The 23,935-nt window shown below is 37.6% G+C and overlaps 1 protein-coding gene across 3 annotated transcripts in view; it reads right to left on the bottom strand.

Annotated features, from left to right (window-relative positions):
* Grid2 (glutamate ionotropic receptor delta type subunit 2) overlaps positions 1-23,935 on the bottom strand; it is a 1,427,031-nt gene that overhangs the window by 151,874 nt on the left and 1,251,222 nt on the right. For all 3 annotated transcript variants that reach the window (XM_052719853.1, XM_052719854.1, XM_052719852.1), the window contains exon 14: positions 4,941-5,107. In XM_052719853.1, the coding sequence (XP_052575813.1) occupies positions 4,941-5,107 (167 nt within the window). The remainder of the gene's footprint in view (positions 1-4,940; positions 5,108-23,935) is intronic.

The following is a 23,935-nucleotide window of genomic DNA, read 5'->3' as shown; positions in this document are numbered from 1 at the left end:
AAAATATTAAAATGTTCAATAAGTCAAAATAAACATCTTAAAAAGGTGACAAGGAATAACAAGTATAAGAAAAAAATCAACATCACTAATCATCATGAAACTATATGGCACAGTAAGAACATTTATATAATTTATTAATATAAAAATGGTGCAAAGATTAGGAGGTACTAGTGAGGCCGTGGGGAAAGGCAACGCTTCCATTATTGGTAGAAATCGAAATAGTCGTTATGGAAAACAGATTGGAGATTTCTCAAGAAATTAGAGACAGAACTACCATCTAAGAGTGATACAGTAGGACACCTGATGGTCTCCATATGTAAGCACAGATTCAAATATCCACACACGTGTATATGAATGCATAGCACACATAAACTGAACACACATCAATATATATGTATATAAAATTCGCTAGTAATAAAAGCACAGTTCTGATCATGGCTAGTCTTTACTAACTTTGCATATTGGTTAGTTGCATCCAGCACAGCTACATGTGATATAGGCTGTCAAAGTATTAGCATGCATTCAGAGGACATCTCTGCCACCCAGCTTTGTGACTTTGGAAAACTGTAAATCTTTGAATAAGTTTTCTCAAATGTGAAGTGTTTAGAAGCTTATGTTGGGATTGTTACTTAACATAGGAAAGGACCTTATCATACACAGTTCCTTTCACTCAGTAAGTCTTTCCTGAATGTTAACTACTGTGTTAGAAGACAGTGTTGTTTCTGTGTAAGCCAGGAGTAATGCATTCATCCATAGTCAGGGTTTCAGACATAGAAGCCAATAGCTAAGCCATGGCTCTTCTTCATTAACAATAACATTAGACCCAGGAGTTAAGTTTCCTTGATAGCACCTAAGTTATGAAAAGAGACATTAGCATACATATGAACTTCCTAAATATACATATATATGTGAATATACACACACATGCACATGTACACATCCATATATATGAAGGGATATCATTTTAGGCTTTTGAACAGTTAAGATTCTGAGTTCAGCTCTGCAGTTAATTTAACACTTCAAAGAGATCAATCTAAAAATTACATTTTTCTTAAACACGTTAATGAAATATTTGACTAACTATAATTTTCTTTTTTCAAAATTTATTAACTTACTAATAACTACTGTTTAAAAGGCTACATAAAACATTAGATAAACAAATAGCTAAGAAGCAGTAAGTGCTAACAACACACAAAGTGTCAGCAACATGCGCGTGCGCACATACACACACACACACACACACACACACACACACACACACACACACACACACATAATTTCCATGGAATTTGTGAGAAGGTTTTTGTTTCTTTGGTATGCACAAAGTAGGTAAGTTGGCAGAAGAAAACAAAAGTCCTTGTATATTTCAAAAGACAAGCCTAAGTATTATTGTGATGGGCAATGCTTGCAGTGAATTCTGTACCTGAACTAGGAGTTGTATTAAGATTTTAAACTTCTGCTGGCTGATTACCTATCTTTGGTCAGACTAAGGAAACAAAAATTGTATAACATTCTGTGGTAAAAAGTGTATATGATAGCACTTGCTGGTTTTAAAGTCATCTCCTCACACATGATTACAAAAATGAGTATATCAGTACAGCCCATGTCTTCTGAGCTCACCCCGGCCTTGGTATCAACTCAGCATAAGCACTTGTAGCATAATAGCCCTGTGCTTACATACAAACCTGTGACAAGCAATTGTGCAACGTTGCCTGTGATTGCATGTCATCTCCATAACTACACAAGCATTTGAAAAACTTGACAAATAGAAGATAATACAAATAGTTACTCTATCAACACATATTTTTATTCTAGAGCTGATATTCAATATATATTATATTACTTTGATACAGACACGAAGTCATCTGAAAAATAATGAAAATTGACTTTGAAATTATCCATCAGAGTATTCTCATTTTCACTGAAAACTATCACAGCAGCTTTCAATGATCTGGTCTAATCAGTGCTTGGGATGAGCTGATTTGTCAAAGCTGCAGATAAGAGTCACCAGTGTTGACAGTGGTTTCCTTTGGTGTCCTTTGCAACTTTTAAAAGCAGTTAATAAAATGACCCCATTTCCTTAATAGTGATAACAAAAGGGAATGGTTGTAAATATATTCTGATCCCAGGCAGAGATTCTGGGGAAGAAATTAGCATTGCACCTGTATTTAAAGAAATGAGCTGACACATGCTTTGCTTGGCTGTCCAGTCATATTCCAATCCTGGCTCCACCTTCCTCCAAATGTACAAGGAATCAGAATGCAGGCAGCTGATATTAAGGAACTACATAGAAAGGGACAATTCCAGCTTTCCATATTGATAATTCAGCCTTAACAGAGAGAAACAATGCCCAGTGCTTAATATTGCATTTTAGGAGTTGACTGGAGTATGTTTCTTCAGAATTAAAATCTCTGATAAAGGAAGGGCTCCAGAGATGCTACAAAACAAGTGCTTGGCATGATTAACTTAATATATCTCTGATTGCTTTCATTTTACTGCATTTTTTTTTTGCATAAAAACTAAGAAATAAGATCTTACCGCTAAGAGCATCTTGAGTGGCATGAAAGTCAGTTAACCATAATGAATCATCAATAACCCTATCTCAGCTGACATCATGGCCTCACTGGACTTCTCTGCTGGTCCTTCAGCAGGGAACCACATTGCATTTCACTTGAACACTCTTTCCAGCCTCATGTGAAAATGAACAATGCCCTCATTTCTCAGAAGCAGCTTTTCTCTTTCCTCTGTCCTCGTTCTCTTTGGCCAGTTAGATCTGACCTTCACTGCCTCGGGATACCATGTTTGTTCTAGTATTTCCCAAATTCAATCCCATCCTTCACATTAGATGGGGATAGCCTTTCCTCTCATGCCAGGTTTGCTATCTCATTCACGGGCTCCAGAACTGACAAAAGGCCTTTGTACTGCTCATGGCCTATTATACAAATTTCAAGTGTTCTTTTAGACATGAATTTCCTTATCATTTCTCAATCCATTCTGCGGTTTTCTATTCTTTCCTGTGGTTTCTCAGCTAATCTTTTGGATATCAAGTTCAAGGCTCAGATTCTCTGGAGAGCTATTAATCATTTTCCCATTGCTTAATTCTATATAGCATTCCCTTCGGTTCTTTTCACATCTCAACTACACAAATGTAACACTAAATACATAAGAAGAATTGGTATTCTGTATGTAGTTGCATGTGTCGATGCACATTTACAGAAATGTCTAAGTTGTTATTATTTCATGTGAATGGGTTTTTGGATTTCCAGCTAAGCTGCAAGTATATTGTATTCAGTTTCCCTGTGGTATTATTGATTTTTTCAGCTTGTTCCTTTTAGAATCTGCTCATCAATAAATGTGTTTTGATTGATTAATCATTATTTCAACCTTAATTTTTTTTTGCTTTTCAACCATATGCGTTTTGTTTTTGTCTTATTTATGTAGAACAAGAAGGTATTGATGGAATATTAGATAATTGTTTGTAACTGTATGCCCCTTCCTTTTAGGAGGAGTACACTGACCCGCTCCATTGACTTTGAACCTGATCAGTGGGGTATATGAGTAGATGTGTGCTGCATCTAAGAAAGAGGTGAGGCAAGAAAGAAAGTGCTTGGTACTCTCTTTTGCAATGAGAACAGGCAAAGCAAGACTAGGATGCTCTGCCAACCTGGGCCGTACAACTGGGAGCTGAACAGAAAGTAGATTTTTTTTAAAGATTTATTTATTTATTATGTATACAGAAGAGGGTGCCAGATCTCATTACAGATGGTTGTGAGCCACCATGTGGGTGCTGGGAATTGAACTCAGGACCTCTGGAAGAGCAGTCGGTGCTCTTAACCTCTAAGCCATCTCTCCAGCCCCAGAAAGTAGATCTTTAGGTGACTCCGAGCTCAGAGCAGCAGCCCTCATGGTTCAGGAATAGAAACTTTGGAGTTTGTTTTCATTTCTAAAACAACTGACTAAGACAGATCATTAGACTCAGTCTTCCTCATTTTTCAGAGAAGGAGAAAGGTCTAGCTTTTCTATGGTTACTTAATGGAAGAGCTATGACATAGTTATGGATGGGTGCTTTGCAGACCTCTGCCCTCTGAATTTACTGCCTTTTTGCTATTTTCTAGTTTGAAGAACCACATCTGAGATTTATGCTTAGTGCTTACTGTCTGAACCCAAGTGCTTTTCTGATCTGCCATTATCGTCTATTGAGTATCAAGTAATAAAGGGTACAATTAATGTCACATAGCCAATATCTCTACCTAGATAATCGTGACATCCTCTAAAGTCAAAGTTTGTCTTGTAAATATAATGAGATGCTTTGATTCTCTCTGATAGAAATTATTAATCTAAAAATTGCCAAACTTTCTTTCTTAAACAATTTCCTGTCACACAACATTCTAGATTGAAGGTGGATGTATTATCTTTATAAGTTTTTCCCTGTGTTCCATGACAATCATCTCACATAAAGTTTAATACCAGATGGAGGATTCTAAAGTATTTACCATTTCCTTCATAAAATTCCAATGAAAATATCCCATATAATATATGTATATCTGCAAATTATGATTCTAATTTGGTCCCGAAGTACATTTTGTGCTTTCATGTTCTTAGAAATAAGTTAATTTCCACAACTCTATGCTGTTTACTTCCTTAAATGTAGACTAGACCGCTTAGCTGCCATCATAATTTCAGCACATCTACTCTATTTGGCACATACAATTTTGGAGAGTAAAAGAAGTTATATACAACAACACTTTCCTCCTATTCATGGAGAAAGAGAACACGTTTTAGACAAGACACTTCTTGTAAGACAGCCACTTCTAGGAACTGTTTTCATACAATGATTTTTGTAACAGAAAGAAAAATGTGATGCGCCGGACAGTGTAGCCAAGTATATTTTTAAAGTCTAAATTCCCTCCTTTTTTATTTAGACCATTTAATAGCCTTACCTTTGTGAAAAGACATCTCGGTAGGGGCTGCCATGCTGCAGGGCGATCCCATACCCCCGGTCAGCAACAGTATTCCCAACGGTGTAGAAGGAGCAGTCTGGGTCATTGATAGCCACATATTCCAATACAGCTGCATCCCATACAAAAGCATAGTTTCCATATTTTACCTGTGAAAATATGAAGGAAGGATTAAAATAAGACTTAAGGTTGAAAGTTACATAAATAATAAATATTACAATAGTATATGCAGAAATTATAGGATATGCGTGTTTAAGGAAACTCATATTTGAGTTTCTGTTAGTCTATAGCTCTTTACTTCTAGAAATGTGATGAAGGTAGAACACTATCCATGATTCCAGAGAACATGGATTGTAATAAGAGGATTCTTGAGTTGTAGATGTCATACGGATTGGAAGAAGGTTAAAAGCACGTCTCTGAGCTTGCAGTGAGCCTTGCTACTTAGATTTTCATGAGGGACCCTTAAAATCTATGATTCTAGAATTATTAAGAGATGCTGACTTGGTTAGTTTATGAGGCTTCTAAACTAGGCATCTTTCTTCATAGTCAATACAGCTTTCTCATGACCCATGTTTTACATAAAAGCTCACAATTCCCATTAAGGAGAAATTACTAATACCATTCTACCTGCAATCCTCACTGTGTCTTCTTTGTTCTTCTGAGTTCATGTCTTTCCAAATACAGATTATGGAGCTCTTACAATCAATAAATCTCTCTTGAATGTTTTGTTGACATGATAGAAAGTTTTATCTTATGCATTATATTGTCATGTCTTCTTTCCCAAAGAAGTCTTATTTCCATTGACGACTATTACAATTAGGAAAACAATTCTACAACAACCTTCTTTATCAATATTTGGGAATATAAATTCATAATGGGTCATCTACAGTGTATTTTAGTAATTTTTTCAGTCAGCAATAACTCATATGAGAGCCCACTGTTATGGTTTGGATTTGACATGTCTCGCCCAAAAGATCATGTGTAGTTGGCTAAGGATGCAGCTGGTGGTATGGTTTAGAGTTGGATGGATCATGAGGCCACAGACTTCATCAGTTCATGAGCTCATTGACAGGCTCATAGCTGCATAGACACTTGGGCAGAGCAATTAATAGACTCTTAATTCTTGGCAGCATGTTGTCAGCTTTGGAGATATTTCTTGTCCTTAGGCCCTTCCTCTTTGTCCCTGCTTCTTGTCACACCTAAGGTGAAGTGCTCCCCTCTTCTCTACATGTCCTTCCATCATGATGCCCTCTGCATAAATAACAACCATGTACAACCATTGTCTGAAACTACGTTCCTTCTACTCTTAAGTTGTTTTCTCAGATGTTAGGTCACAGTGATAAAAAGTAACTAATATACACATTTATCATGAAAGCGATTATGAAGGGGCCAGAGAGAGGGGCTGCTCTTTAAGAACATTGTTTCTTAACCTTCCCAATACTGCAGTTCCTTATATGGTGGCAACCTCTAACCATAAAATTATTTTCATTGCTGCTTTATAACTGTAATTTTGCTATTGTTATGAATCATAATGTGAATATCTGTGGGTTTTTTTTATGGCTTTAGGCAATTCCTGTGAAAGGGTCATTCAAACTCCCAAAGGGGTCATGACTCATAGTTTGAGAGCCACTGTTCTATAGGACCTGGGTTTCATTCTCAGCACCCGCATGTTAGCTTACAATCTTCTGCAACTCCAATCCTAGGGAATCTGACACCTACTTCTGGCATCCTGGGGCACCAGGCATGCACATGGTGCATAGACATACATGCAGGCAAAATACTCATACACAAAATATAAAATTTAAATAATTTAAAAAAGGAATGAAATAAGCAATTATGATAAACATCTCAATCAAGTTTATCTGGAAAATATTAAGTACAAAGATAAAATTTAATGAATTCATAGAAAAAATAAACCCCGAAGTTACTGTATTATATTAAAAGAAGAATGTAGCATTATTAAAATGAAAGGGGGCATTGGAGATGGCTCAATGGCTAAACTGCCTGCTATGCAAGCAAAAGGATCAAAGAATCAGATCCCTAGATCTCAGGTAAATGCTGGGTCAGCATGGCAGCTCTCTTATACTGCCAGCCTTGGAATGATACAGGGACAGGGACAGAGACAGGGATTCTCAGAGCAAGCTGGTTAGAGAAACTAGCCATGTTAGTGAGTTCTGTGTTTGATTCCTGCCACAATGAATAAGGTAGGAGGGTGATGGAGGAAGATTCCCAATATTAATTTCAGGCCTCAAAATGTCACACACATACATATGTATCCCCATATCTGTGAACATGCATATGCACATGAAAAAGAAGAAAAAAGAAAATAGAAAGAAAAGCGATACTAGTTCAGTGTTAACCAAGTGCCAGGAAACTACCTCTTGCAAGGGAGGGAGGCTTCATAAAAAATTGAAATAGGGCCAAAGAGATAATTTAGTGTTTAAGAGCACTTGCTGCTCTTCTAGGGGACCCAAGTTTTGTTCCTAGAACCCATATCAGGTGGCTCACAGCCATGCAACTCCACCTCCTGATGCCTCTGTCATCTGAGGGATCTAGAGTTACAAGCACATACCCACATGCACCAAACACACACACACACACACACACACAAACACACACACACACACACACACACACACACACACGATTAAAAATAACCTTAAAAATGTTGTTTCACTTGATTCTTTGCCAGGTATGGTGGTGTACACCATTAATTCTAGAACTGAGGAGGCAGAAGCAGGCATACTCTCTGAGTGTGAGGCCAGCTGGTCTATGCTACTGAGTCCCAGGCCAACCAGAGCTACACAATTAAATGCTCACTCTCTCTCTAAATAAAAAAAAATCTTTAAAACATTTGTCAACACTTAACACAGTTATTTGTATCTATTATTATTTTTTGTTTTTTATGACATGGTTTTTCTGTGTAGTCCTGCCTGGTTTGAAACTCACTTTGTAGACCAAGTTGTCCTCAGACTCAGAGATCCAACTGCCTCTGCCTCCAGAGTGCTGGGATTAAAGCAGTGAACCACAACTGCACAGATCATTCATCTATTTTTAAACCAGGAAGTAAATATCATTTTTAGTGAAATATAGAGTCTTCAGGCAGGCACTGTGGTGCATGCCTTTAATCCCAGAACTTGGGAGGCAAAGGATGGTGGATCTCTGTGAATTTGAGGCCAGCCTGGTTTGTATAGTAAGTGCAAGGACAGTAAGAACCACATAGTGAGACACTATCTCAAAAAAAAAAATAAAGAAATAAAGAAATATAGAGTCCTACAAAAAGCAAACCATTAGTAACGCTAATGGTATTGCCAACGGGTCGAGAGAATGATGTCTGCTATTACTTCAGCTTGACACTATGGTGGTATATTAGCCTGTGCAATAAAAGAGGGAACTATAACATGATTTCATTCTTTCAGGAAAAATTTGTTATGAGGTAGAGACAAAATTATATTATTTTATAACATTAAAAGCCTGCAGGAATTAACTGAACAAGTATTTGAAAGTATTTTAAGACAAGGACTAACTATAAGTAGGCAGATACATATCACTTGCTGTCTTATAACTTACCAATAAAAATAAATTATTTGAGAATACCCACTTACAATAAATACAACTACTTAGTACAAAATTTAATAGCCTATCATTTGATCCTACATAAAAGAGTCTTAAAGACAATGCAGAAGAACTTGTTTTTATCTAAAGTGTAGTATATCTCCCAAAGTCTGGATGCACAGTTGAAAAAAATATATACACATATATACATATATGTACATATGTATACATATATATCAGTTTTCCTCAAGTTATTTGAGAACTTAATACAATTTCAAGATTTTTTTTTCTTCCTTTCTTTCTCCCTTTGTTTGTTTGTTTCTTTCTTTTTTTGTTTTTGAGACAGGGTCTCACTATGTAGCTCTGACTCTCCTGGAATTTACTATGTAGACCAGGCAGGCCTCAAACAAACAGAGATCCACCTGCCTCTGCCTCCTGAGTGCTGGGGATTAAAGGCATGTGCCACCATACCTGTACAATTCTAGATTTAAAAAGAACAGTTTAAGGCCTATTAGTTACCTTCTATGGCTTTAAAATCTTTGCTTTTTCAATAAAAAGTTTCTCATGAAATGATGAGTGAACTAAAACTGTCAGGGCAGTTCTTCAGACTACAACCATCACAATCACCAGAGGATTCTTGTATTAAAAAGAAAAATACAAAATCAAATCACAGATTTACTACGTTGAATATTGGAAGCTTAAAACTGGAAGTATGTGTTTCAACAACTCTCCCAGAGTATGGATAGCCTTCCTTAAATATTTCTGTTGCTACTGATGAAACGCCAGTGTAAGGAACCATTTTCTACAGATAAAGTGTAAGAACAATTAACAGGGAGAGAATCCCAGAGTACTGATGTAGAAGAAACTGGGAATATTTGACTAAAAGTTTCCCCTGCCCTGAATCTCATGTCTGCAGATTTATTCCATACCTTTTTTTCTTTTTTTCTGATCCTTTGTATCAGACATCAAATGTCTGGTCTATTTCCAGATTCCTCTGTCTAACTCTATGATTTTTGAGATATATCAGTAACATTGAAACTTCCTCTAGGAACCAATTTTGACCTGTTCTCTTCTGTGTCAACAGCCACTATGTCTTCTAGAACTTCTTCCAGCTTCTCTAGAATGGTCCTCCGTGGTTGGGTACATCCCACTTTGCTAACTAGCAAAGTGTTCTAGGGCTATCCATACTATGTTGTGAGCTGTGACATTGCACCTCAATGTATGGCAACATTATTGTTGCTGTTACACATGCTATTTCTAGCAATTTAATGTTAGGAAGCTTTATGAGTGAATTTTTAAAGAGAAGTATTAAGATGGTGTGATGATAGCCTGTAGCAACACCAATGAAACAATTTTTAAAATGTTCTTGACATTTTTCATTGCCTAAAGCATGCGATCACTGCCCTTTGGATGGTTTTAAACTATCGAATTAAAACTATTGAGAAAATACTCATTAGCAAAGGCTAGAGTCATCCTTCAAGAGAGAAAATAATTGAGAGGCTGGTCGAGGAAATGTCCAATCCATCTGACTCGGTGGTGGATGTTTCATAAATTTTCCGCTAGCTTTTGCTGTTGAGATCGTTTTGGATTAGCAGCTGAACTGAATGTCATTGATATATTTACCAGTGTGGGGCTTCACTCTAGGTTATGCAAAGGGTAAAAGTATATCTGAGTGCTTCCTCTTCCTATTTCCCTGACCACATGGTGATGATTCATTTTGTGATATCACAATTTTGATAATTGTGAGGAAGACTACAATGTGATATCTACTGTCATTGTTCTCCATGGATGGACCCCAAAGTAGAGATATTAAGATGCCATGATATACTATTAGAGAAAAGTAACCATCACTGTTAACCATCTCACCCAGCTGGGAACCATGCGAGCCACGATAATGACTGGCCTGAAGGATATGTCCATTTGTGCATAGTCACATGAATGTTTTGGGAGTAACCAACTCCTTTCTAATTGGATCTAAGGTCTGCTCCATGAGATGGAAGCCAATCCTGAAACTGTTAATGGGGCTAAGAACTTGTGGTCTTTGTCCCTAGGAGAGAATGTAATACTATTATTTTCTTAAGTGAACATAGTTTTAAAAAAGACTGTTTTTTTTTTTTTTTGGTGGTTTTTTGAGATAGGGTTTCTCTGTGTAGTTTAGGTGCCTGTCCTGGATCTCACTCTGTAGACCAGGCTGGCCTCGAACTCACAGAGATCTGCCTGGTTCTGCCTCCCGAGTGCTGTGATTAAAGGTGTGTACCACTACTGCCCGGCCTTTAAAAAGACTTTTAATGACTTATTGCTATATCCATAGAACATAGAAGGGTGCATCTCTCACCCCTTATCAGAGAAGCTTCTTCTTGAAGTAGATGGCAATTGATACAGAGACTCACCACCCCCAACTGGTTAATGTATAGAGAAAAAGAGACTATGCCGTGCTCAGCCCTGACTGAATGCAGCCATTTTCCCAAGGCTGAGGAAACTTGGTGGAAGAAGGGGTGAAATCAATCTCAGAGCCAAAGAGAAGGGTGCCTTCAAGAAAACAGTCTCCACTGGACACAGCAGAAGGGCTGAACTTATAAATTCACAACAATTGTGACAACATGCACAAGACATGCAAAAGCTTGAGCCAGACAAAGCCCTAGCCTGGAGGCAGGTGGGTGGGCACACAATCCTACCACTATCTGAAGAGCTCTGGGCATTTGATAGCTTCGGCAAGAAGGGAAAGTCATCTTTCTTCAGTGATATGACCCCTGGCAGGTGATGACAGTCTAGGGGAAACCCCACGTCTAAGAGGAAAAACTGGAATTGGTGGGGAAAAATGAAGAAAATTCAGAGTTGAGTGGGCAGGGCGATATAGGAGCAGTCATGCAGTCATGAATATGATAAATACATTGTGTGGAATTCTTCTTTAATAGAGATGTGGGGAGGATCTCAGGTGAGTTGGGGGAGGGGAAGCCATTATCAGAATAAATTGCATGCAAAATTATTTTCAATAAAATAAAAATAGAAGAAAACCCACTGCTTAAAGGCAGGTACTGTTGTGATGGGTAGACATTGAATCTACTGATGCTCAGGACAGTAAGCCTCATATAAGCCCCTGAGGTACAATTAGAATGGGGTAGCCCACAGAGAGGTCTTGTTAGATTCCCACAGTATAGTCACATAATTGCCTTAGGTTCAGCTTAAAGATTTTCTCCTAAGTTCTGTGCTGACAGTTTTCATGCATCTTCTAAGACCCTGAAGCTGAATTTCGGAGGGTGATGTAAATCTTGAGCCCTTTCCTTAATCTGTTTACAGCTGAGTCATTGAGACAAGTCACACAATTGTAGCATACTGGGTTGTCATGTGCACGGCATCTGTTTAAAGTGACTTAAACAGAAAGGAAATCCATTTTCATAGAGAGGAATTGGGGTAGTTTGCTCAAATATTCTGATAACCGAAATAGTTGAACAAAAATTCAAATATTTAAGTTTCATATCTATGTACCTAACTGATTAAACACAGATACTCCATGGAGACCACTTCTTGTTCATGCACACTCTACTAAACTAATCATTGTTTTTGCAAGTTTCTTTCTGTCAGATGAGGAAATGTAAACTTTCAATGTTATTTTCTCAAATATTTGCATTTCTGGCCCAGTAAGGAGAAACGAAAGTGTATTTTAAAATGTATGCTCCTCACTGTGCAGTGGATGATGACATATTTCTTTCCCTCTGTAGACTGTCCTGGTTGCTCTGCTCCTATTCCATCATTCCCATCATGAAATGATGAAGAAACAACTTGGTAGTTTATTAGGAGGTAGTTTGCCCACACTACAGGCAAACACACTTACAGTCTACCAACCCACCAATAGTTGATTAGGAGGTACTCTCCATGTTAATCATAGAAGCCCACACTACAGGCAAATACACTTACCGTCTACCAACCCACCAATCTTGATATGTATTGAGAGATTCATATTTATTCTTACATGAAGCTCTAATTTAGTCAATTTTTATAGGCTCACTTTAAAACCTAAAGTCATGGAAAACAGCAGTTGTAATCTTTTCTTTTATTAAGAAAAAATCCCTGTAAACAGTTTTAGAAAGATGACATTTAAACCAAAATAGTAAGATAAGATTTTTTCCTTATTGACAGCATCCAGTATTTCTCTCTCTCTTTCTTCCTTCCTTTTTTTTTCTTTTTAAAAGAGTTATTTATTTATTATGTATACAGTGTTCTGTCTTCATGCATGCTTGCAGGCCAGAAGAAGGCACCAGATCTCATTACAGATGGTTATGAGCCACCATGTGGTTGCTGGGAATTGAACTCAGGACCTCTGGAAAAACAGCCAGTGCTCTTAACCGCTGAGACATCTCTCTAGCCCCCTTCCTTCCTTTCTTTCTTCCTTCCTTCCTTTCATTTATTTATTTATTTGTTTGTTTGTTTGTTTTTTGAGACAAGATTTCTCTGTATAGCTTTGGAGCCTTTCCTGGAACTCACTCTCTAAGCCCAGGCTGGCCTTGAACTCACAGAGATCCACCTGGCTCTGCCTCCTGAGTGCTGGGATTAAAGACATGCACCACCACTACTGGCCCAGTATATATATATATATATTTACAAGAACAGATAACTTGTAAGAGATGTTTTCAGATTTATAAAATGCCCTTTCCCCTGAATTTCTTTGCTCTTTCCAACACTTTGAGACAGCTGATTCTACGGCACCTACGTCACAAGTGCAGTGATCCAGCTTTCTCTAAGCAGTATCAGTGACTAGTGGTTGATTTGGAACTCAAACTCAAGGACATCTGCTACGCTCCTTTCACAATATTAAAGACATAATTCCATGGAGACTTTGTTCACAGGAAAGCAAAGGCAGGTGAGATACAGTAATCTCCGCCTTTAAGGCATAGAGCATTGAATTTGAAAAATAACATTGATGTAAATAAATATATTGTAACACAAGATGTGACAAGAACCATAAAGAATAATGCAGCTTCTTTGATGCTCTGTAATCACACTAGTCAGATGAAAGAACTGAGAATTTAAAAGAAAAAGTTGGCGTTTGTTGAAACCATGGGAATGGATGACTGAGCTTTCTGTGATTACAAAACCCTAAGGCTTGCTGATTCTGTGACCATTCCTAGCTAAGTTTTTCTGATTCTTGGGATTGAAATGAAAAAAAAAATGTTTAGCAATTTAACTAAGCCTGAGAATGGAAATCTTTAAAATTAAAAGATCTGAGAATAAGTCAGCAAGATAAATTCTAATCTTGTAGATCAAACTTTATTATAATTTTAACTAATGGTCAGTGGTGGATGAAGTGATGAAGTGGGCATGAGTTACAGGTTAATCATACAGAGTTATGATTAACCCAGAATCGATCTATAGTGGTCCTTGTAATTCACTGCCCATATAAGTCCTCAAGATGAGATGGCCTTAATATTTATTACATCTGGACCTAAATATTCCTCTACAGGTAAATTGATAATTTAAAAACATTCATCACTTTTGAACTTATGCAACACAGTAAATCATGGTCAAGTCCACATTCAAGTGTTTAGGATTCACACACACACACACACACACACACACACACACACACACACACACACGTACGCACGCGCACGTGCACGCATTTATTCAGATATAGGTATGGTTTTGTTTACTGCTGCTTCAATTATAGATCTACCATATTTTTGTATACTTCATGTTGCAATTTCAATTTGTGCCCTGAGATAGTCATCATAGGCACAAACTTTTATAAACAAGATATGAACATGTTTAAAATAAATCAACACAAACTTTTAAAGAATGTCTTCTTTTAGAACACACACATGTACTAAATAAATAAATGTACTAAATTGAGGAAGGGCTGTTGCTAAAATGTTTATGATTCACATTCTGAAGCGAAGGACAAAAGAATGTTCTTCTCTATGATGGAAGAACATTGAAAATGATAGTGCATAAAAGAATTACATTAAAACAAAAATATTCTTTTCTATACTAGCTTAATTACATTTGAAGAAACCACAGGGAATCTGGCAAAGGGTGATCTGATACCCTTAAATTGTTCAATGTTACATGTGGATTGGAACAAAAATCTCAATGAAAAGTAAACATTAAAAAACTAAATAATAGTATTTTGGAAAGTTAGGGATATCTCAGTTTCTTTAGTAACACTGTGTTTTGGAACCTACCATTGACTTCCCCAAGTTCAAATTACTTTCCTTATTTATAAGCATTTTTTTTTCTGAGAAAGAGAGTTTGTACTTACATTGTCAGGGACATGATTCAAAGTGTTTATAGAGACAGACATCTCAGTCATGTTTACTCTACATGATGATTTTAAGGATGCTAAGGCTGAGAGTGATCTTCAACCTGGGGCACCATTGTGAGAGCTGGGGGCAAATCTTTTAAAAACTAAACCCTGCTCTTCCAACAGGTGAACCTTGCACTGTTTTAACACTCAAACGTTTTCATGGAGAGCATGCGGTTAGTTGGATGTCATCACTTAACAGTGATGCTAGACTCAAAGACACTGGGCTTGAAAGAGCCACGAGTCACAGGGGATTTCATGTTTGACCACAGAACGAGGAAGGCTTTGAGTTACAATGCTGTCCTGCCCACAAGATATACTAGGGCAATGGTGGCACAAAGTTTGTAGGAGTAGCCAATCACTATCTGATTTGATTTAAGGCCCACTTCTCGAGCTAGAACCCATATTAGACACTGCTTGGGTGACCAAGAACTTGAGACTAGATAGCCTCGGGACCTAGTAGAAAACCAAATACTACTGTTCTAAACAAACTGAAACAATCCCCAACTTCAAACCAAACCAAATCAAGCAAACAAACAACCTCAAAATAAACATAGCAATAAATGACATTCTGCCTTGCTCAGCCATCACCAGAGAAGCATCTTCCTGCAGCAGATGGGGACAAATACAGAGACCCACAGCCAGACATTACAGAGAGAGAGAGACCTTGGAACATTCAACACTAAAAGGGATGTCTCCATCAAATTCGTCTTCTCAGGGCTCAGGGAGAGGAGGCAGAAAGAGTGTAAGAGCCAGAGGGAATGGTGGACATCAAGAAAATGTGTAAAAGAGCCAAGGATGACTTTTTAAGTAGACACACTCTGGAAATAACCCACTAACTCACTCTTCTTACAATATATTAATGTATTCATGAAGGCTGAACCTTCACCACCCTACTTCCCATACAACAGTGACCACAGGTCAGTGGATTGTGGTGGAGACACGAGCTAACAGTAATCATCTGATTGTATAAATACAATGCCAATGCTGGTTTGGTTTCTTGACTGGAGCAAATGAGCCAGAAGGGATGAAAGCAATTAATCAGTCTTGTAGATAGCTAAACTTTACTCTGTGAATGAACTAGAAAGGGATTTGTCCTAGTCATTTAACTATTTTGAAATGCCTTCAAATTTTTGTGTGATAATTGCCTTAAACTTTCATTTTTGCGTGTAAATTCCTTCAGCTATATTTTAGTTTTTTTGATAGAAGGGGATATTTTTATGCATTTTAAGTTCTCTTTTGTTTGTTTAAAGATTTATTTTATTTATTTATGCATGTGCATATTTATCTGTGTGATTGTTATGTGCACATGCCTGTGCAGGTGTGCATCCCTCTGCACACACAAGGAAGAAAGCAAACTATGACTCATTCTTGGGAGCAGAAGTTACAGACGTTTGCAGGATGCCCAACTTGTCATTTGAGTGCTATATAGCAAATGCTCAGAAAAACACTTCTCAGCCTTCAGAAAGGGACTATGTTAGTCTAATATATATCCAGGTCTCTGTTAGAGGTGATGAAAATTAGTTTTCTATAATGGAGTCCACTGGCTATAAAAACCACTCTTAAGATCAGGCCCCATAGTCAGGCAGTGGTGGTGCAGGCCTTTAATCCCAGCACTTGGGAGGCAGAGGCAGGCTGATGTCTGGGTTTGAGGCCAGCCTGGTCTACAAAGAGAGCTCCAGGAAAGCTGAGGCTACAAAGATAAACCCTTTCTCAAAAAACAAAACAGAACAAAACAAACAAACAAAAAGAGCAGGCCTCCATGTCCAGCTCTGCTTCTTCTCCTTCTCCTTCTTCCTCTTCCTCTTCTTCTTCCTCCTCTTCTTCTTCCTCCTGCTCCTCCTCCTTCTTTTTCCTCTTCCTCCTCTTCCTCTTCCTCTTCTTCCTTCTCCTCCTCTTCCCCCTTTTCCCTCTTCCTTTTTTTCCTCCTCTTCTCTTTCTTTCCGAACAAGTCTTTTGTTTGTATATTTATGGTTTCTGTTCTTTCAATTTTTAGAAGATTTCTGTGTGTGCCAATGTGTGTGTCTCTATGTCTATGTATGTTCTTTGTGCTTTTCCTTTGGTCCTTTGTCTTTCTGTCCATAGTTTGTTTTTATTTTATGTTATTTTTTTCTTTTTTCTTTTGGATTCTTGTTTGTTTTCTGTGGTATTGTATTCCCCCAAATATTGTGCATGCTAATAAACTTATCTGGGGTCAGAGACAGAGCAGCCACAATATTAAACATAGAAGTTAGGCAGTGGTAGCACACGCCTTTAATCCTAGCATTCCAGAGGCAGAAATCCATGTGCTCAAGGATACAGCTAAGCATGGTGACTCACACCTTTAATCCCAGAAAGCAAGCCTTTAATCCCAGCGAGTGGTGGTAGAAAGCAGAAAGATATATAAGGCGTGAGGACCAGAAACTAAAGGCATTTGGCTGGTTAAGCATTTTGGCTGGTTAAGCATTCAGGCTTCTAGGAGCAGTTCAGCTGAGAGCCATTGGGATGAGGACACAGAAGCTTACAGTCTGAGGAAACAGGACCAGCTGAGGAATTGGCAAGGTGAGATAGCTGTGGCTTGTTCTGTCTCTCTGATCTACCAGCATTGACCCCAATAACTGGCCTTGGGTTTGATTTTATTAATAAGAACTTTTAAGATTCATGCTACAGTTTTCTTTTTTGCATTCTTTTTTTTATTATTAAGAGATTTTTCTATTCATTTTACATACCAACCATAGATTCCAAAATCTTCCCTCCTCCCACCCCTCACCTTTCCCCCCAACCCAATCACCCATTCCCACCTCCTCCAAGGAAAGTTCTCCCATGGGGAGTCAGCAGAGCCTGGTACATTCAGCTGAGGCAGATCCAAGCCTCTCCTCCCTGCAACAAGGCTGCACATAGTATCTCACCATAGGCACTAGGCTCCAAAAAACCGGCTCATGCACTAGGGATGGTTCCTAATCCCACTGCCTAGGGTTCCCCCTAAACTGTTCAAACTAAACAACTGTCTCAACTATCCAGAGGGCCTAGTCCAGTACCATGGGGGCTCCTCAGCTATTGGTCCACAGTTTATGCATTTCCACTAGTTTGGCTGGCTGTCTCTGTACATTTTCCCATCATGATCTTGATGTCCCTTGCTCATAGAATCCTTCCTCTCTCTCATCAATTGAACTCCTGGAGCTCGGCCTGGCACCTGGCCATGTATCTCTGCATCTGCTTCCATCAGTCACTGGATGTGGGCTCTATGATGACAGTTAGGATATTCAGCCATCTGATCACCAGAGTAGGCCAGTTCAGGCACTCAAAGACCTAGCTATACCACTTTTGGGCATATACCCAAGGAATGCTCAATCATACCACAAGGACACATGTTCAACTATGTTGATAGCAGCATTATTCATAATAGTCAGAACCTGGAAACAACCTAGATGCTCCTCAACTGAAGAATGGGTAAAGAAAATGTGGTATATATACACAATGGAGTACTACTCAGCACAGAGAAAAACAATGACATCATGAAATTTGCAGGCAAATGGATGGAACTAGAAAATATCCTGAGTGAGGTAACCCAGACTCAGAAGGACAAACCCATTATGTACTCACTCCTAAGTGGATACTAGATGTAAAGCAAAGGATAACCAGACTGCAACCCATAGCTCCAGGGAGACTAGCTAGCAGAAAGGACCCTAGGAAGAATGCATGGATCACCCAGCGAAGGAGAAATAGATGAGCTCTACATGGGCAAACTGGGGGTGAGGGGGTAATGGAGGGCAAGGGATGGAGGATGAGAACATAAGTGAATGGGAGGTTCGAGCTGGAATAGGGACAGAGTGGGAGAGCAAGGAAAAAGATACCATGATAAATGAAGACATCATGGGAATAGGGAGAAACAGAGTGCTAGGGAAGTTCCCAGGTATCCATAAGGATGACCCCACCATAGACTCTTGTTTGTTTTCTAATGAGAGAGAACAAGAAAGGATGTAGATTCAGGTAGTTAGGGAGGTGGGGAGGATCTGGGTGAAGCTGGGGGAGGGGAAACCATAATTAGAATATAGAGTATAAAAAAACAAATTTAACGAAGAAATAAAAGAAATGATGGATACCCTTTTTGTAATTCTCAAAGCTCTGAAATTGAAGTCACACATTTTACTATAAATAATAACTAAAATCCTTATGACTATTGCTCTTTTCTAGGATTCTAAACCTGAATCACTATTAGAAATGACTTTGAAGTTTTGTTCAGTGACATACTTGGACTTGTGGAACAAGTGTTGGCCTCTAGAAAAATATTTCTAAAGAGATAGCTTCTAAGATGGCTGCATATGTTGACATTAAAGGGTGTGAATTTTTAAAGAGAGACTTCCCTGTTCCTATTCACATTGGAACTTTAGTTAAAACAGAAAACTATCAACACATTGTTCCTGAAAGACAATATGTTGTATTCAGACTTTTAAATATAAGCATGCAATTATACAGTCACATAAATTGTGGTGTGTATAATCTTATAAACACAGTTTGTCTCATGAAATCTCAAGCTAATGGATTATTTAGACTGTTAGCCATTATTTCTATGTAATATTATGACTGGGTATTTAGAATAAAACACAAAAATAGCATGGCTCACTGTGTATGGAATGTTGTCCTTTGAGGTATTCCTTTCTGTAGCCAATCTCCATATGAATTATGAATAAAACTGTGTATAATTTTTTTAAAAGCGAGAAGAAGAAAGCCACAGAATTGGAAAGCAAGAAAGAGAGATGTTACTGAAACAAAGCTGTAAAATTATACAGCTGTACTGTGGAATAGAAAGAACATGCACTGTTATTTGTCATTGAATGTGTTTAATACTCACTTATTTATTCCCCTTTTCAAAATTTTACATTTATGAGTCTTAAAAATGTCCATCAAGCTGGATTATGCTGGTACACACCTTTAATCCCAGCATTTGGAGGCTGAGGCAAGCAGATCTCTGCAAGTTCAAGTATAGCCTGAATTCCAGGGCAGGCAGAGCTACATAGTGAGACCCTGCCTAGAAACAAACAGGCAAACAAAAATGCCTACAAATGTCAGCATCAAATACAGAGCTAAAAAAGATTCAATATAGTTGTTTTATCAGTAGACAGAAAAGTACTCAAATATTGTTGTACTTTATATTATACAATAATATGTAGTTATATCATCATAAATGTTTTTGATGTACATTATATGTACAATATAAATTATTTAAAGAAAAAATATAAATCTGTTTTTAGTCACACATTATTTACTATTGTAATTAATATGGATTAACAATGTTTAGTAATATCATTCTTGTTTTGTCTAAATAATAGCATTCTAAACAAAGATATAATACAGAATCATGTATCATTTCAAATGTATATTTTCACGATTTGTGTTAAAGTCATAACACACACAATTATTATCTGTTTCAGGGATGGGTTTTTGTCTGAAGCAGCTGTGTTCTGAATTGCTTCCCTAAAAAGTTAGTCAATGTGTTAATAATGGTGACTGGCTTAATTGGCAGGAATTAAGAAACAAAATCTTTCTTTTATTTCCTTTTTTGTTTTACTGCTGTGGATTGAGCCCAGAGACCCATACATTTTAGGTAAGACACCATTACTGAGCTACACCCCCGGCCCAGAGCCTCATGTATGTTCGGCAATCACATTATTACTGAGTTTGAGCTACACCCTGGGCCCCTGAACTCATTTTCTTGAAAACTTTGAACAGTACTTTATAATGAGATTAAACAGTTCAAATAAATATAAAATCCTTATGAAAAGAAAAACTAGGAGAGTGTATACAGTAGATGTATGAAATGAATTTTATACAAACTCTGAACTCCAGAAATTATACACACAAAGTTATATTATTTACATAGAACAGTTCAAAACAGATTTCTCTGATAATACATTTCAGTTAATAAATGACTGATAAATTTTAGAATGCAGTGGACAAAAGGTGAATATTGTTAAGTAGAAAAGAACAAAACACTCAAACACAACAGTGGTTGTGCCAGTACCAAATAAATGACAGCAGGCCACTGTTTTAGATCTATTGGTCTGACATTTAGTGTCTGTTGCTGGTGGGAAGCATGGAAAAGTACATTTTCTCACATTGCTGGTGGAAAATTGTTATACTTGTTTTTTTTTTTTCTCCCTAAAAACTACATCTATTCAAATTTAAAAAAAGATACCAATGACTTTTCAGCCCAGTGATTCTATTCACAGGGTTGTATTCCAGAGGAGGGAAAAGTCAGATTAATGCAGAGGGTACTCAGTGTGTCACTGTTTACTGTGGCACTAAATTGGATACAGCAGTAATGATCTTTGCTCAAGGGATGACGATGCACCATGAAACATGATGGGACCTTTAAAAGAATTTGTTCATGCCATGTCAGCCTCAGAATGATCTCTATTATTTATTTACAGAATGAGAAAAAGCAAGGCACAGGAATTATTCATAATATAATCTTATTTTTTAAAAGCAACAGCAACTCAAAATTACATAAATGTGAGTATATGCTACATGCTATTTTATTTTTAGAAATACTTAGAGAAAAATATGGACTACTACAATGCTTTTTAGTGTAGAAAATGATTCTTGTGGTAAGGAAGAGGAAAATGGGAGAATGCTAAGCAGGGAACTGAAAGTATTATGGATTAAATGTCATGTGTAGTCACATTTACACACATATGAATGTTATATATGCATGCAAATACATGACTATAGACAATTTTTGGGTAAAACTTGTTGAATTGTAATTTATATTAGTCAAAAATCACAATTTTTAGGCATGCATTTACTACCCCAATATCTTTTGGTTGTATCTTAGAATTTTGCTTTGAGTTTGTTGTTGTTGTTCTGTGAGGATTTCACTTGCTGAGACCTCCTGTTTCAGCCTCTAGGGTGCAGGAGTGTACATGAGCCACCTTGCCCAGAAACTTCACTTTGGAATTACACTGTAAAGTAAATTACATACTTTAACTTTCATAAGAGTAATTTGATTTTCCTTTCTACATTAATATCATTTAGTTTCATTTTTCATTTAATTCCATTAGTGTTTTTTTTTTTTTTTAATCTCTCTTTTGAATATCTATTTTCCTCCTTGGTGAGAATGCTTTCCTGCTCACAGTTTTCTCTGATTCAATCTTTGTTATCCTCTTTATGACATAGACTGAATCTCTTCTCAGCTCACGTGTGACTTATCCCTGGAAGTTTCTTCATGACCTGAGGCTGTGTTCATGTCCCTCCTGCATGATCCTGTGGCGTCTCTGTGCTTTCGTTTCATGGCGCTATAGCACTGTATCATATCACCTCTTTTGCTTTGCCGAACATCACATAACTGCAACTACTGGTGTGTTTGAACTGCTTCCTTTTCACTTCATTCCATCACTTCCCCAGTGCTTAGCCCTTGTATAAAATGAACGCTTACTATTGAGTTACTTTATTTCCTGGAATTCTGTTAATTCAATAATCTCTAGCCACCAAACCTCAAACACTGGAAACAACTAAGTACAGATAACTAACAACAGAATGTTATGATAGACCATTGAGGAAACATGAATTATTGGTCATTACTGTCTGTGAAGCAGCATTGATTCAAAAGATTCAGGTGTACCTGAATTCAGTGATGTAGGTGTACCCTAGACAGCACAGCTCAGTAGAATGTTTTGAAATGTTGAGAGTGTTTTGTATTTGTGCTATCCAATATAGTAATCACTAGTCACACAAAATTACTTAGCATTTGAAAGGTGGGTAACGTGATTGAGGAAACAAAATATTGATGGTATTTGTGATGGTTAGTATTAATTGTCGACTTGACAGAATCTGGAACCTGGGAGTTAGACCTCTGGATTTGGACGTGGGGGATTATCTTGATTGCCCTAAAAGAGTTGGGAAAACCCATCCATCGTGAGTGGCATCATTCGCTGGCTAGGGTTCTAGAGTATATGAGAACAGAAAAGGAATTGAGCAGCACCATGTCTTCCTTTGCTATTTACTTCGTAATGGTGGATGCAAGATGACCAGCTGCTTCAGGCTCCTACTGCTGTGATTTCCCCACCATGATGGGCTGTACTATGAGCTAAAATAAATCTTCTAGCAGCTACCATATTGGGCATATCAAATTAGAAGGCATATGCTTTTAATCTTAGGAAAGACATTGTAGAACATAATCTATATCCTTGAACTTCCAACAGTCTCATTTTAAGGAGGCGTAATTATCCCCAATTACACCTTAAGAGCATCTGGAACACAGAATTGTTTCTAGAATGACTACATAGATGCAACCTAGGTGAATGGGTTGCTGTAGGAGGGAGCATCTGCAACAGGGTGAGTTAGAGGAAAACTCAGTATTTGACTACTGCTCCATCCTGAAAAAGTGGTGCCTGCTTAGAAATAATCTTCTCTAAAAACCAAATGAGAAGATTTTCTTCTAAAATGAAGTAAAAAATTCAGCTATGAATTATGAACTGGTGTGTTGGTAAACTCACTTGCCAAGACAGTTTAGAAATGACTGAATTTGGCATTTCTCAATTGTTAACTTGATGTGTTTTGGAAACAGGACATTTCAAGATGATGATAGCTCATAGTCCATTGCACATTACACAAGAACTGGAGTTATAGGCAGCTGTGAGCTGCCGGATATGATGCTGGAAACAGAACATGGGTTCTCTACAACAGCAATAACTACTCTTAATCCCTGGGACATCTCTCCAGCTCTGATATAAACTTTAAAATCTGTATGTGCTTGAAAATGTGCATCCTAAGTTCTGAAAGACCACATCTGTCAACACGGATTATTATACCTAGCATACACACACACACACACACACACACACACACACACACACACACACACACCCATACCTGAAAAAGAAATAAATCTGTGCACGACAAAAAGAGATTAAAGAAATTTATGCCCCAGAAAGATCTCCATAGGATGCTTGAAGAAACACTTCAGACTGAAGAGAAGGATGAATACATCCAAAAGACCATAGAGGACAAATAAGCAAAGGAAAGGAACATTCAAGAAATGTGAGACATTAGGAAAAGATCAAATCTTCAAATTTAGGCATAGATGAAAGAGAAAAATCCAAGGTCAATGGCATAGAGGAAATCAACAAAATCATAGAAGAAAACT

The sequence above is a fragment of the Peromyscus californicus genome, unplaced genomic scaffold (assembly GCF_007827085.1).
Source record: "Peromyscus californicus insignis strain IS unplaced genomic scaffold, ASM782708v3 Scaffold_6__1_contigs__length_162567912, whole genome shotgun sequence".
In the NCBI taxonomy this organism is placed as follows: domain Eukaryota; kingdom Metazoa; phylum Chordata; class Mammalia; order Rodentia; family Cricetidae; genus Peromyscus; species Peromyscus californicus.
This window is presented reverse-complemented; position numbering and strand designations above follow the sequence as displayed.